General features: G+C 37.9%; 1 protein-coding gene across 3 annotated transcripts in view; it reads right to left on the reverse strand.

Moving 5' to 3' along the window:
• Positions 1 to 14678, reverse strand: part of CDH10 (cadherin 10, type 2 (T2-cadherin)) — a 96571-nt gene that overhangs the window by 43397 nt on the left and 38496 nt on the right. For all 3 annotated transcript variants that reach the window (XM_014941034.1, XM_014941033.1, XM_014941035.1), the window contains exon 2: positions 13876 to 14248. In XM_014941034.1, the coding sequence (XP_014796520.1) occupies positions 13876 to 14106 (231 nt within the window). In that variant the 5' untranslated portion in view covers positions 14107 to 14248. The remainder of the gene's footprint in view (positions 1 to 13875; positions 14249 to 14678) is intronic.

A 14678-nucleotide genomic window follows, 5' to 3' on the forward strand; every position in this document is an offset into this window, starting at 1 on the left:
CCTTGGTGAAGCCATGCTGGCTGTCTCAAATCCCCTCCCTGTCCTCCATGTGCTGTAGCATAGCTTCTAGGAGAATAGATCTTTTCCATGTAAATGCTTGCATACAATCCATTTGAATATGTCTTTTAGCATGCCAAGCCTCCTAATTATTCATTAATACCTTTCTAAGTTGCTGGGTTTGTTCAGACATGCAAGGTACCTTGCACCTGCATTTCAGGCAACTAGATGCTCTGTGAACTGGATCTTTAAAATTAAAACAAGACAGCCTCTGTTCTCAGACTTGAAGAGTCTATGAACTCATCTATGGGTGCCCATTTAAAATTGCTACAGATGACAGTATTATCAAACTAGAGGGCAATTTTTTCCCTTAGTGGTGCAGTCTTCCTTTAACACTTCCAAGTGAATAGCTGTTAAAAGACTCAGGAAATAGAAATAATTTAGTTTGAGGAAGTAACACTGATTAGTTGGACAATGATGTTTGCTTACTCCTGCGAACAAATCTTACTCTCTCTGCCAGGGACTTCAGATACATTGACTGTATAGCCACCTACTGCCTCAAAAGGGCATTGGAAGGTTTGAAAGACTTTTTGCTTCAGCTTAGTTTTAATTATCTTCAAAGACAAAACCACTCATAAGAAAAATCAGCAGAAAAACATTCTAAAAGGGTAAACATCAACTTTTACCTTCTTAGAACTCTCTCCCTTATGAGCATTTTGTTGCAATTCACCGATTTTCCCTCAGTATTACCCCTGGCTCTTCCTTGCTATCTGTCTATATAGGATATTTAAAAGGTCATCTACATTTGATTTAAAAAAAAAAAATCAAGAGGAACAAACAAAGCCCCTAAAGCATCAGCCTTTGAATTGGTGTTGAAACTATTGGGTATTTATATATTTATCATTTCAAACAAAGTGTAGGTCAAATATTTCTAAAGCTTCTTTTTCTGTTACATTGTTTAATTCCTTGAGAGAATGAATGCATTGTGATGAAGTGGACTCTACCTTTCCTGAGCTATGGCTTTGAATATAAATAATTTCAGTTTTATCAGTTCTTACCTTTTTGGAATACATTTCTGTGACAAGCAGAGGCAATTTGAAATGTGAAAGAAAAAATGAATTGAAAGGAACTGGAGAGTTCAGACTAAACTACTTCCCTGTTTGTTATACTATTTTGAAGCTTGATGCCATTTTAAGTACAATGCATAATCAGGTACAAACTCTGAGTCTGGAAACCACCCAAGAGAGGTATAACTCTTCTCAGTGAAAGCAGCAAAAAGCATCTTACTGGTGATTTTACACCTACTGGAAGGATGTCTGTAAGCTAGACTGTCTTCCCTCTAAATCTTCCAAACAACTGAGCAATACTATTGCACTTTGTGCTTGCACAGGATGCAACTGTCTGTTTTAGAAATCACTTTTCAAAATGGTATATCACTGCTATTGGGATAATTAAGGGGAAAAAAAAAAAAAAGTCAAGCATCTTAAAACAATATTCTCAGAGCTTGAGAAAGGCAGTGGCAGGAAACCTACTTCAGTGACTGGTGGGACCATACTGACCACACAGTCTCATTATCACTTAACTTCTCATCAAACAGATAAATGGCTCACACTCAAGTATCAGTGTGTAAACAGCAAAATGGAGAAGTCAAATAATCTTCTCTCTTGTATCAAAACTAGCAGGTTTTCATTAAACCATTCATACATTCCCAGTGGCTTGCATTTACCTTGTAGCACTGAACACCATCAGATCTAGCTTCTAGTTACTGACAGAAAAAGAGAAAACAATATTCAGCTACTAGTCCGTCTTCATGTTTACATTAGTTTCAAAGTAGACTTGAAAAGTATTATATAGAAGCGGTAAACACATAAAAACAATTAGGTGGATATAGAAAATCATTAAGTGAAACCCCCACATTGCTTTACAAGTGTTATTTGTGAAGTACTCACAGCAGATTAAAATTAACTATGAGCATAGCGTATGATTCTAAACCATAGACTTCTATTCACACGTGGAAAAGGAAATAAAACAATAACGTTTTAAAATACATTAGTTAAGTGTGTTATCATGTAGGGTGCAGGTTGCCCTCGTGCCGGCATCGGTGAGGCCTGGCTGGGCGGCCCCTGCGGTGCGGGCCCGGGGCTGCCCCGTGCCGGACACAGCCGGTTCCAGCCGGCTCCAACGGCCCCACCGCAGGGCACAGCTGAGCCCCTCAGCCACGGGCGGGCGCCGCGGGGAAAGCCTGGCTCAGAAAGGGCAAAACGCTGCCCGTGATATACTATAGCAAATAGGAAATACATTTTTGGTGCTTTACGTCAGAAGTTAAGCACGCCACAACTTCAGGCACAAAAGCTGTGCTTGAAACAGAAAGCTTTTAAATACCTGTGAAGGGTCATTTTGATCAGGAAGAACTAGAAAGTTCATTTAATTTTCAATTGATTAGTAACTCAGTTCAGCAGAATTTAAGATCTATTTCAATGAGCACTTTCCTCTGCTTTGTACCTCCTACAAGAAATGGCATACAGTTTTAGCTTTTTCTCCTTAAGAAAAAGATAATGATTCAAACCACCTCATGTTTTTCTGGATCTAATGCAGCTTCCATGCTTTGAATTTCAAGTTTAACAGTGTTAAACTTATTAAATACAATACTATTTATTTCTACGGTCTATAGAGGCCAAGGAGAAATAAGAACAGACTATCAAATTAGTATTTGCTTAAAAGCTGAGCAAATATAACTTCTAGAAATGATGTCCCACTTCCTTCACTATAACTCTCTCAGTTATCATGACTTTAAAAATTATGCAAAGTATGTGTAAAACTGTACCTATAGAAGTGAAAAAAATCATGGAAAGTGTTTAACTTCCATCTATTGTCTACAAGCACATTTCCATGTGCCTACTTAAGACATAAATATATCTATCTAAGCAATTTATCATCTTATTGTTCTTTTTTTATGTGGTTTGTCTTGCTTCTCTACTCAGAGTCTTGTAGTATCAGAGAGCTGTTTCTATCTTCTTGGGACAATGGTTCACTTTGTTCACCAGGTCATCAGTTGCCATGTGACTCCAGGTCCTCAGGCAATTAGCTATGCAGGAATACATGATGTGAGCCTGGAACTGGCACAGACTTCATTGCCAGTGAAGATCTGATGCAAATACAAACCTGGAACAATGGTGCTTCCCCACTTTTCACCATACCAGTTGATAAAGAAGAGATATCCATTTGACTTCAACTAGATTAGTACTTTTTAGCCAATTTTTCCCCACCAGTATCCATACGGCATTGGCACGCTCTGATCTCTTTTCCTGGTGCCCAACTCATACAATTATAATAATATAGGACATGTTACCTTTCAGTTCTACCAAACCGCATCTTCTCTGCTAATCTAGAATTTGAATGACACCACTGTTACTTAGCCTACTTTTTAATCTTTGTAGGGTTTTTTATGTCATTTTGCTATCCTTGCCTATACCTATCTATCTATCTATCTGTCTATCCTTCCTTCCTTCCAATGTGTGCTGTATCTCCTCTAATGTTTCACCTGGCAGTTTGAGCTACCAATACCTGTTGAGGTCCTGCTGGCGTTATGAAACAAGTCTCTTGCAGTACTAGGCGGTCCTGGTCGGATGAACGGTCCTATTGGCTTTACCATTTTAGAGAATATCCTGGTTTGAGCTGGAGCAAAGCCAATTTCCTGTTCATTGAGAGGCACTCTTGCTTGTATTTGTTGCTGTGGCAACCGAGTTCAGCTGACTTAATTGCTTATCCTGAGGTGGGGTTGCACCTGTGGGGAGGACTGGACAGGTCAGGTGATCTAAACTGACCAATAGGGTATTCCATCTTGTCAGCCATGCTCAGTATAAAAGCTGAGGGATCAAAGATGCCAGGCTCCTCTTCAGGGGTCCTTCTTCAATGAGGGGGGATCTTGTCAGTTTGTCTACCTTTGATGCTCATCAGAGTGTTCCAGAATCCAGTTCCCAGTCACTGAGACCAGTTTGGAACTTTCCTACAGCATGCTGGTTGCATCTTCCTGGGAACTTGGTAAGGTTTTTTATGTATTTTTATATATTGTATCTATTTATTTTTATTCTATTATATTTCATTAAAGTAGCTTAGTTTTTCCTGAACTCATAAATCTCTTTATCTCTCCTTCTTCTCCTTGGAGAGATGAGGGAGAGCATCTGTTGTCTTGTCATTGGCTAACTTGGCCCAAACCATGACAGAGAAAAAGCACAACCCCAAAGCAGTCTGCCTGTTTGGTCTTAAATGATACTGTTTAAGTAGAGAGACATTCAACACATCCAGCATTTTTCCTTAACAGAACAAATACTTACACTGAACACCCTCAGAAGAGCAAAACTGCCTTGGAACATCTACTCACAGCTCTGTTGGATGCAGTCTACAGCTTAAAAGGACAGTAACCCATTTTAGTACTACTTCACTGTGAAACACTGCAGTTTCACTGTAGGTCTTCTGTTCTTCCTGACCCTTTCCAAGATTTGCACATCTACAGCCTTTGAACAAATATATCCAGCATTGCATTCAGACACATGACAACTGTGGCTTCTTTGATTTTCACTAAAAAACTGGTAAATACTACAAAGCCTTTGTATTCTGTAACAACTGTCTGTTAATTCTGTCCTGCATCATCCAACAAAACCCATTGTCTTGTTGGGATACATCCAGTACAGCAGCTAAAAAATAATTCATTCTTCATGGCAATAAAAACTATTTGGCCAGGTCAGCTCCTTGCCCCAGTACTTTCTGCTGCTGTTTAATGAAGGAAGAAGACAGACTCCAACATATGCTGAGGTTTCCTGAGAAATAGTCCTTTTGCAAACAGAAAATATAAACTCTCTATGCATTGCAATTTAAAGTAAATGATGAATCTAACTGGTTACAGTTCTAAACTCCTTACTGAGCTTGATCCCTACAGTGTCTTGGAAAGAATTTAATGTCAGCACTTGCTGAGAATCAATCAGCCTCCAGGACAATCTTACAAGAAGCCTTTAATGCTTCTGATATTATGGAAAAACAATGGTTGTAATATGTGTTTTGAGAAGCCATCAGAGTTCCTGTGCTTTGGACTACAAGAAGAGGTAGAAAAGAACCAAAGAATAAAACATGTTTCAATTTATTTTCTTTTTCTTTCTGACACTCTTGACCTGTGCTGAAACATCTAGAAGCCGAAACATGTACCCTCAAAAGCAAGCTTTCATAACATCTCTGTAAATTGCTGCCTTAAATAACTCTTCACAGTCTATATGTAAAGTCTTGCTGAGAGATAAATACATTTCTAAATGATGTTGTTTCTCAACTGTCAATTCCACCATACTTCAGTATCTTAAATGAAAATAAGATTTTTGAAGACACACAGCTTTGAACAACTTATTTTTTTGCATCATGGAGAGTTATACCAAAAAAAAGTCCCAAGTAGAAACTGTTAAAGGACAAACTGTCCCCTTTCACCTTGGCAACTGAGTCCTAGACACAGCAGATCACAAGTTATTTATTCAGTTTGCAGAATATCTTTCCTCCCTTTCCATTCTTCTTTATTGATCCCTGTCACAAGAATCTGGTCTAGCTGAAAATTCAAGCTGTACAGAAATTCAGTGCCACAGAGCTGATTTCCTTCATCTGAAAGGGAAGGCATTTTATGGTCAATCAGATCTTCACACCAAATATTGAGCCTGCATATGAGCACCTTCAATTCAAAATCCTGCTATTTAGTATCTCATGGCAAAGATCTTTACAAAAGAAAGAGCTATGGTAGAAACACTCTTCAGGAATCAAACTACAGAAGTTTTAAAGAAGGTTTGGTATGTCTTCATCTTACCACTAAAATAGCAACACTTATTGGGAACGTTTTTGTGTGTACCACTTGATGGTGAACTCTTTGAAATCAAGACAACATGTTCTTCTGTATTACTGTCTCCAAAAGGAGTATTTTTGGTAGCTGCTTCACTAGAAAGAAAATTCCACTCAAGATTTCTGCCCAGGATGGTTTCTGGATTTCATTTCTCCCAGGAGGTTATTTTGTTTAATCTTTCCTTAAAACTGATTGTGTCTTAAACAGTGACAATTCTATTTATGTCTGGTCTTAGCTAATCATTATCATTTTATGTTGACAGAACACGGACTTTCAGGAAAATGCATCTTTTTACTTCTGATGTTGCCAAATTCTGTGTAAAATATTTCTCATTGGAGTATGGACTATGTGAAGCAAGACTATGCAATATTAACACTGTTAATTAATATGAAGTAATGTTAGTAGTACTGACTTAAAACAGTACCTTTAATTCCAATACATATACATTTAAATAACATAATAATAAATAGCATAAATAACATCTGAGACTTCTATAGTTCATATCTTTATGACTGGGCTGTCTTGGGCTCCGTTCACACTTTTGTTACACATTACGCTCTTGATGAAGTGTCTAAAAGCAATGCCACTTTTTGGGATAGATGTCTTTTTAGTCTTTATCAATTTAAGTATGTGGGACCTTCCTTCAGGTACCAGTTCTGTGGTATACTGTCCACAATGTCAATAGACACAGTAACTAAATAGAAAAGATAGGCTATGAACCAGTAACCATTGCTCTTGAAATTATGTAATTTATGTATATGTTGCTAATACTCCAAGTCCTTTCCTCGGAATTCTGTCTGTGTTGGAGTTCTCGAACTGAGAGGAACTAAGTGAGGTTGATGTGTTCTGCTCTGTACCCCATCAAAGATAATGGCTGCACTTAGAAGCAGGCAATTACCTATACTGCCAGGATAATCCTTTCCGGTAAAAGTTCTAGTATGGCACACACAAAATTATATATAAACTTATGTGCAAATACATGATAATTATCTCTTGAGATACTAAAAACAATGCAGTGTAACTAAGAACTTCAGTCTCTCATATAGTACTAAAAATTCGTGTCAGCTGATCCTTTTTGCAATAAAATTTCTGTGATGAAAATTGCTGAAAAATGTCACTCTCAGAGCAAAGTGAGAAAATTATCTGCAAGAATGAAATAACTGGCAAGATCTGGCAAAATAATAAGGAAAATAAACTTTAATGTAGATGAAGAATTTATTAGAAAATTTATTTTTGAATGATTGTGGATTAAGACACTTGCTACATAGCTGTACTTCCTTTAGGTTACAAGTATTAGAGTAAAACTTTTAAAAGAAAAAAGTGTTTTTCTGGATATATGCAAAATAAATTGCAGTTTTTCAGAACAAGCTTAAAAATGCGTAATACTTTGTAATTGCACCACTTCATTTGAAAAATAAGACATGGTCCTTGAAACTATATACTAACAGAAAGAAATAAAAATTATTAATCAGCTTTCCGTACAGTAAGAAAGGACAATGGAGCATAGGTAGACTTTCTGCACATAAAAAATGCATAAAGGAAGTATTATCCATAACTCTAACTCCAAATATGAAAAAAATGGCTTTTCTGATATGAGGTTTAAGCTTCCTTTTGAACATCCCTGCATTGTTTCTCTGAAAGTCGAAGTATCTTTTCTCAGAATTACTGTCTTCTAGTATATTTTAGCAAAGATAGCTCGAAGATAAATTGTGTGATACATAGACAGGTCTGCTTTCCTACACTGCTCTTTTTTTTATGGCTACAGCCTTTTCCAGAAAGTACAGTTGTAATTACTATTTGAGGTTCTGCGTATGCAAAATTCATCTATATCATTTTGATTTCTATCCTCAAGATGCTTTGTATTGCATGAAGGAAAAGATGACCATACTTCTTTCTTATAATAAAAAAATATTGACCTGAAGCAACCAATGACTGTCCATAATCAGTCATTGTGTACTTTGCCACCGTGTCACAAGCATGCTTGACTTAAACTCTTCAGGTGTTACTGCATTATGTATGCCATTCACTCATTAAACATCCTTTCCATCATATTATTATAGAATCCTAATATTATAGAATGGTTTGGGTTGGAAGGGATCTTAAAGATCATCTAGTTGCCACCCCCCTGCTGTTGCCAGGGACACCTCCCACTAGACCAGGTTACTCAAAGCCCCCTCCAACTTGGCCTTGACCACTTCCAGGGGTAGGGCATCCACAACTTCCCTGGGCAACATGTTCTGGTGTCTCACCACCCTCACAGTGAAGAATTTCTTCCTAATGTCTAATATAAATCTTCCCAATTTCAACTTAAAACTATTACCCCTCATCCTATTGCTACATTCCCTGATAAAGACTCCCTCCCCATCTCTCCTGTAGGCCCCCTTTAGGTACTGGAAGGTTGCTATAAGGTCTCCCCAGAGCCCTCTCTTCTCCAGGCTAAACATCCTGAACTCTCTCAGCCTGTCTTCTTAGCAGAGGTTCCCCAGTCCTCTGATCATCCCTGTGGCCCTCCTCTGGACTTGCTTTAACAGGTCCATGTCCTTCCTGTGTCAACAACTCCAGAGCTAGTACTTCAGGTGGATTTTCACGATAGCAGACTAGAGGGGGAGAATCAACCTGCTGGCCACACTTCTTTTGATGCAGCCCAGGATACGGTGGCTTTCTGGATTATAAGCACACATTGCCAGCTCATGTCAACCTTCTCATCCACCAACACCCCCAAGTCCTTCTCCTCAGGGCTGCCCTCAAGCCATTCTCTGTTCAGCCTGCATTTCTGCTTGGGGTTTCCATGACCCACGTGTAAGACCATGCACTTGGCCTAGTTGAACTTCATGAGGTTGGCATGGGCCCATTTCTCAAGCCTGTCCAGGTCCCTCTGGATGGCGTCCCTTTCCTCCTCTGCTTGGTGTCATCAGCAAACTTGCTGAGGGTGCACTCAATACCACTGTCCAGGTTGCCAACAAAGATAGTAAGCAATACCACTCCTAATATTGATCCTTGAGGAACTCTACTCATAGATTGCTATTCTCGTAGAACTTTCTCAAGATGACTTAAACAGTGAATAAATCAAGAGTAATGTGATATTTACAAGATAATGGCTGCACTTAGAAGCAGGCAATTACCTATACTGCCAGGATAATCCTTTCTGGTAAAAGTTCTAGTATGGCACACACAAAATTATATATAAACTTATGTGCAAATACATGATAATTATCTCTTGAGATACTAAAAACAATGCAGTGTAACTAAGAACTTCAGTCTCTCATATAGTACTAAAAATTCGTGTCAGCTGATCCTTTTTGCAATAAAATTTCTGTGATGAAAATTGCTGAAAAATGTCACTCTCAGAGCAAAGTGAGAAAATTATCTGCAAGAATGAAATAACTGGCAAGATCTGGCAAAATAATAAGGAAAATAAACTTTAATGTAGATGAAGAATTTATTAGAAAATTTATTTTTGAATGATTGTGGATTAAGACACTTGCTACATAGCTGTACTTCCTTTAGGTTACAAGTATTAGAGTAAAACTTTTAAAAGAAAAAAGTGTTTTTCTGGATATATGCAAAATAAATTGCAGTTTTTCAGAACAAGCTTAAAAATGCATAATACTTTGTAATTGCACCACTTCATTTGAAAAATAAGACATGGTCCTTGAAACTATATACTAACAGAAAGAAATAAAAATTATTAATCAGCTTTCCGTACAGTAAGAAAGGACAATGGAGCATAGGTAGACTTTCTGCACATAAAAAATGCATAAAGGAAGTATTATCCATAACTCTAACTCCAAATATGAAAAAAATGGCTTTTCTGATATGAGGTTTAAGCTTCCTTTTGAACATCCCTGCATTGTTTCTCAGAAAGTCGAAGTATCTTTTCTCTTTTGCTAGTATATTTTAGCAAAGATAGCTCGAAGATAAATTGTGTGATACATAGACAGGTCTGCTTTCCTACACTGCTCTTTTTTTTATGGCTACAGCCTTTTCCAGAAAGTACAGTTGTAATTACTATTTGAGGTTCTGCGTATGCAAAATTCATCTATATCATTTTGATTTCTATCCTCAAGATGCTTTGTATTGCATGAAGGAAAAGATGACCATACTTCTTTCTTATAATAAAAAAATATTGACCTGAAGCAACCAATGACTGTCCATAATCAGTCATTGTGTACTTTGCCACCGTGTCACAAGCATGCTTGACTTAAACTCTTCAGGTGTTACTGCATTATGTATGCCATTCACTCATTAAACATCCTTTCCATCATATTATTATAGAATCCTAATATTATAGAATGGTTTGGGTTGGAAGGGATCTTAAAGATCATCTAGTTGCCACCCCCCTGCTGTTGCCAGGGACACCTCCCCCTAGACCAGGTTACTCAAAGCCCCCTCCAACTTGGCCTTGACCACTTCCAGGGGTAGGGCATCCACAACTTCCCTGGGCAACATGTTCTGGTGTCTCACCACCCTCACAGTGAAGAATTTCTTCCTAATGTCTAATATAAATCTTCCCAATTTCAACTTAAAACTATTACCCCTCATCCTATTGCTACATTCCCTGATAAAGACTCCCTCCCCATCTCTCCTGTAGGCCCCCTTTAGGTACTGGAAGGTTGCTATAAGGTCTCCCCAGAGCCCTCTCTTCTCCAGGCTAAACATCCTGAACTCTCTCAGCCTGTCTTCTTAGCAGAGGTTCCCCAGTCCTCTGATCATCCCTGTGGCCCTCCTCTGGACTTGCTTTAACAGGTCCATGTCCTTCCTGTGTCAACAACTCCAGAGCTAGTACTTCAGGTGGATTTTCACGATAGCAGACTAGAGGGGGAGAATCAACCTGCTGGCCACACTTCTTTTGATGCAGCCCAGGATACGGTGGCTTTCTGGATTATAAGCACACATTGCCAGCTCATGTCAACCTTCTCATCCACCAGCACCCCCAAATCCTTCTCCTCAGGGCTGCCCTCAAGCCATTCTCTGTTCAGCCTGCATTTCTGCTTGGGGTTTCCATGACCCACGTGTAAGACCATGCACTTGGCCTAGTTGAACTTCATGAGGTTGGCATGGGCCCATTTCTCAAGCCTGTCCAGGTCCCTCTGGATGGCGTCCCTTTCCTCCTCTGCTTGGTGTCATCAGCAAACTTGCTGAGGGTGCACTCAATACCACTGTCCAGGTTGCCAACAAAGATAGTAAGCAATACCACTCCTAATATTGATCCTTGAGGAACTCTACTCATAGATTGCTATTCTCGTAGAACTTTCTCAAGATGACTTAAACAGTGAATAAATCAAGAGTAATGTGATATTTACGTTTTCAAGCTTCCTTGACACACATAGATGCAAGACAAGGAACCAGAAAAAACATATCAATCATGAGCTCAGAAAACAAGATGATATAAATCACAAACCCAGGTGAAACTGATGATGTCAGTTTTGGAATTTCTGCTGATTTTTTCCCTGGCATGTTCATCATCTAACTATTATTGTCAATTTTAAAAATCACACTTAATACTTATTTTTGACTAAAACCTCTCTATGACAAACCTTCTCTCCTAGTCATTGATCATGGATCTTTGAGTTCTAACTTGTGCTCTTACTAACCCACATAATTTCCAACCACCATGTCCAAAGACATAGCAGAGAAGTTAACAGAAAGGTAGCATTTTATGACACCCATCTATCTAAATCATTTTGTCTTTGCATAAAATCAGATAAGAGGAAACATCCAGAAATGTTGTGACTACACAACCCAGATGGCCTCTGAAAAGGTGAGGGCAACACCAGGGAACAGAGGTAGTTACTATAAAGTTTATTTACTGTGACTTTGATCATTAAGTGCTTTTTTGTCTAGTAATTTCAGAATTTGGACTATCAGAGTGTTAAAACATTAATCAGCATAACAATCAATTTTAGCATATTATTATCAATCTATATAAATTTATATTACTATATAATGTATTTATATTAGTTGTATAATTATAGTATCTACTATATTATTTTATATTATTATTTAAATTTATATCAATTTATATTATCTATTATATGTAATTTAGCAATTAGCATTAAAATAAGATTTTAGCTTTCCTTTTGCTTCCTTTGTGTAAAGCTCCGTCTGTGCAAATACAATGCTATTTCATTTTGTATGTGTTGTTTACACTTTTCCCAAACTTGTCAGAAAATTATTATAAGGCAACTTTATATACTCACGCTAATTTTAAATTTGCTTTCTCAAATTAACAACTTTTTTGGTCTAAGCAGAGCAAAAAAAAAAAAAAAGGTGAAAGTGCAGTCTTAACTGCTTCTCAAGTTTCCTCTCAGTTCTATACTCTTTTTTTGCCATTTTATTTACCTTTACTTATCACTTCCCATTTGCAAACACTCATTTTCTCTGAGCCAAAGTGGTTCAGTTTATCAGTATCTCTCTGTCTAATGCAGAGGAGTTAGCCTGTAAAAATGTTAACCCTTTCCCCTCTAAAGAGTCTCCCTTACTCATCATGACTGGAAAAATATTAAGTAACACCTCTCACACTTTAGGATTTGGGATCATAAATATTAAAAAATAATGCAATTTAAAAAGTAATAACCAGGTTTCTGAAGGACCTAAATAATTTGAAATTCAGGGTGCCATGAAAAACTATTTATTTCCTGGGACTTCTGGAAGCAATACACTTCCAAATACAGTAACATAGTGTTGTGATACAGTGACACTTCTAATTTGGTGGGCAAGGTCAATTTTCATAAGCTATCAGGTTGGGCTGGATGAGGAACTGGCCTAGATTCTTTGGAATACTTGGGATGCATGACTTTATAAGTGTATGAAATTAATATAAGAACTATTTACAAAGCTTTCAACGTGCTTTGGAAATGGCTGTATCATTCAAATACTAGTGCTAAAATCACAGGCTCAAAGCAACAAATAAAAAGTCGAAACAAAAGCACAGTTTACTCATTCATAAACTTGCACTCTTAAATCTTTACATAGTATTTGCGTTTCATAAATTTTGATAAGCATTTCCTTTCTCAAACACACCAGCATTCTTACTCCTTACAAGAATCATTCTATAATCTCATGCACCAATATGTGCTGGGGACCAGTGGGCCGGAAAGCAGATTTGCAGAGTCCTCATGGACAGCAAGCTGACCATGAGCCAGCAACATGCCCTTGCAGCAAAGAAGGTCAACAGGACCCCGAGCTCCGTTTGGAAAAGCATCACTGGGAGATCAAGAGAGATGATCCCTTCTCTCTGCTCTGCCCTTGTGAGACACATCTGGAGTGCTGTGTCCAGTTCTGAGCTCCCTAGGAGAAGAAAGATAACAGAGCTCTGGTAGAGAATCCAGCAAAAGCCCACTAAATTGATTGAGGGACTGAAGCATTTTTCTTATGAGGGGAGGCTGAGATTGTTCAATATTTATTTTCAACAAATCACATGGCAAACCTAAACAGCAACTGAAAATAGTTTAAAGGACACTTCTACTGTCCTTTAAGTATGCATCTAGTATGCTGCACAGTCATATGTGCAGTTCTGCTGACTCTATTGTAGTTCATTTCCCTACCACCTAATTTCTATCACACAGTTTATTGAAAATCAGGGAGACTTAAAGAGGAAGAATATTTTTTTCTTCAAAATATGTTACATTCTTCAAATATAAGCATAGAAAAAGAATGCATTATCTCGTATGAAGCATGAAATATTCAAAGAGAAAGAGTTGGAAAGTAATTTTATAATGAATTACAAAATACTATGTTTTGATACAGAAGAGAGACTGGGTGAACTGCTGGCAGGAATGATGTGCTAAAGCAAACAAATTTTTCAAAGATGTCTTCATTTGTTTCATTCAACTATTTTTTAATAACTTTAACTGACAACACTAATTTAGTGATTCTAGCAGGACAAACAATATATATATTGCCTGCAAATCTGCTTCTTATGCATTAGAATAAAACACAGAAACTAGGGCTCTGTAGAAAGATAAATAAACTTGACAATTATTCAGAAAACTTAATAAGAAACCTACCTTGCCGACATACTGATAATCAGATCCTGTGTATTCCTCTAAAAGAAAAAACTGGTTCCACATCCAGCCTCGCTTCTGGCGGTGAATTGCTTTTCCATCATTCCCAGATGCACGTCCTCCAAAGCTTTTGGGTCTGAGGTCTGGAGTCCTTCTGAATAGCATTTCTGGATGGCAGGGATGCGGCAACCACATCCAGAGCAGCAGAAGTAATAGGACTTGCTGTATTGTCATAGTTCTCCACTGCTGATGCTCTTCAAGCTGGTCAGCAATGGAGTCTACAGTTTTTCTTGACTTGCTTTTTATATCTCTAGTTGCTTATACAGACAAGCAGTTTCCAGCAACTCATCTCCGAACTGTACATAGTAACCAAAGCCTGAAATTAAACAGAGAAGAGACAACATAAGTTGAAAGGCATTCACTGCCTAGAGTCCAGCATCCTGGCTGCTGTACAGAACCGTGTGATACAAAACAGATGCAAAACACTGTGACATAGAAAGCAACCTGGTTAGGAATACAAAGACTATGCAGATAGAAAGAACACTGTATGTTAGGTAGCTGTTGTTAGAACACTTCCTGAGAAAAAGTGCCCTGAGATGATCAACTATTTGCCCTTAAAACCTTTCCTTTTAGAAACTTTGAAGAGTGTTCTTTATATAGACTAGGGGATTAATATTGCTGAAACTTACACATTAACTGCTGCTGCCTTTGCTTCAAATGTTTTCCACCCAATTTGATTTACAAGAATTCGAGTGTTTTATTAATCTTACTATCAAGAGAACTGAAAAGCCAACACAGAGTAGTTT

This window comes from Calidris pugnax, unplaced genomic scaffold (genome assembly GCF_001431845.1).
Source record: "Calidris pugnax isolate Ruff unplaced genomic scaffold, ASM143184v1 scaffold8, whole genome shotgun sequence".
NCBI classification, from domain to species: Eukaryota; Metazoa; Chordata; class Aves; order Charadriiformes; family Scolopacidae; genus Calidris; species Calidris pugnax.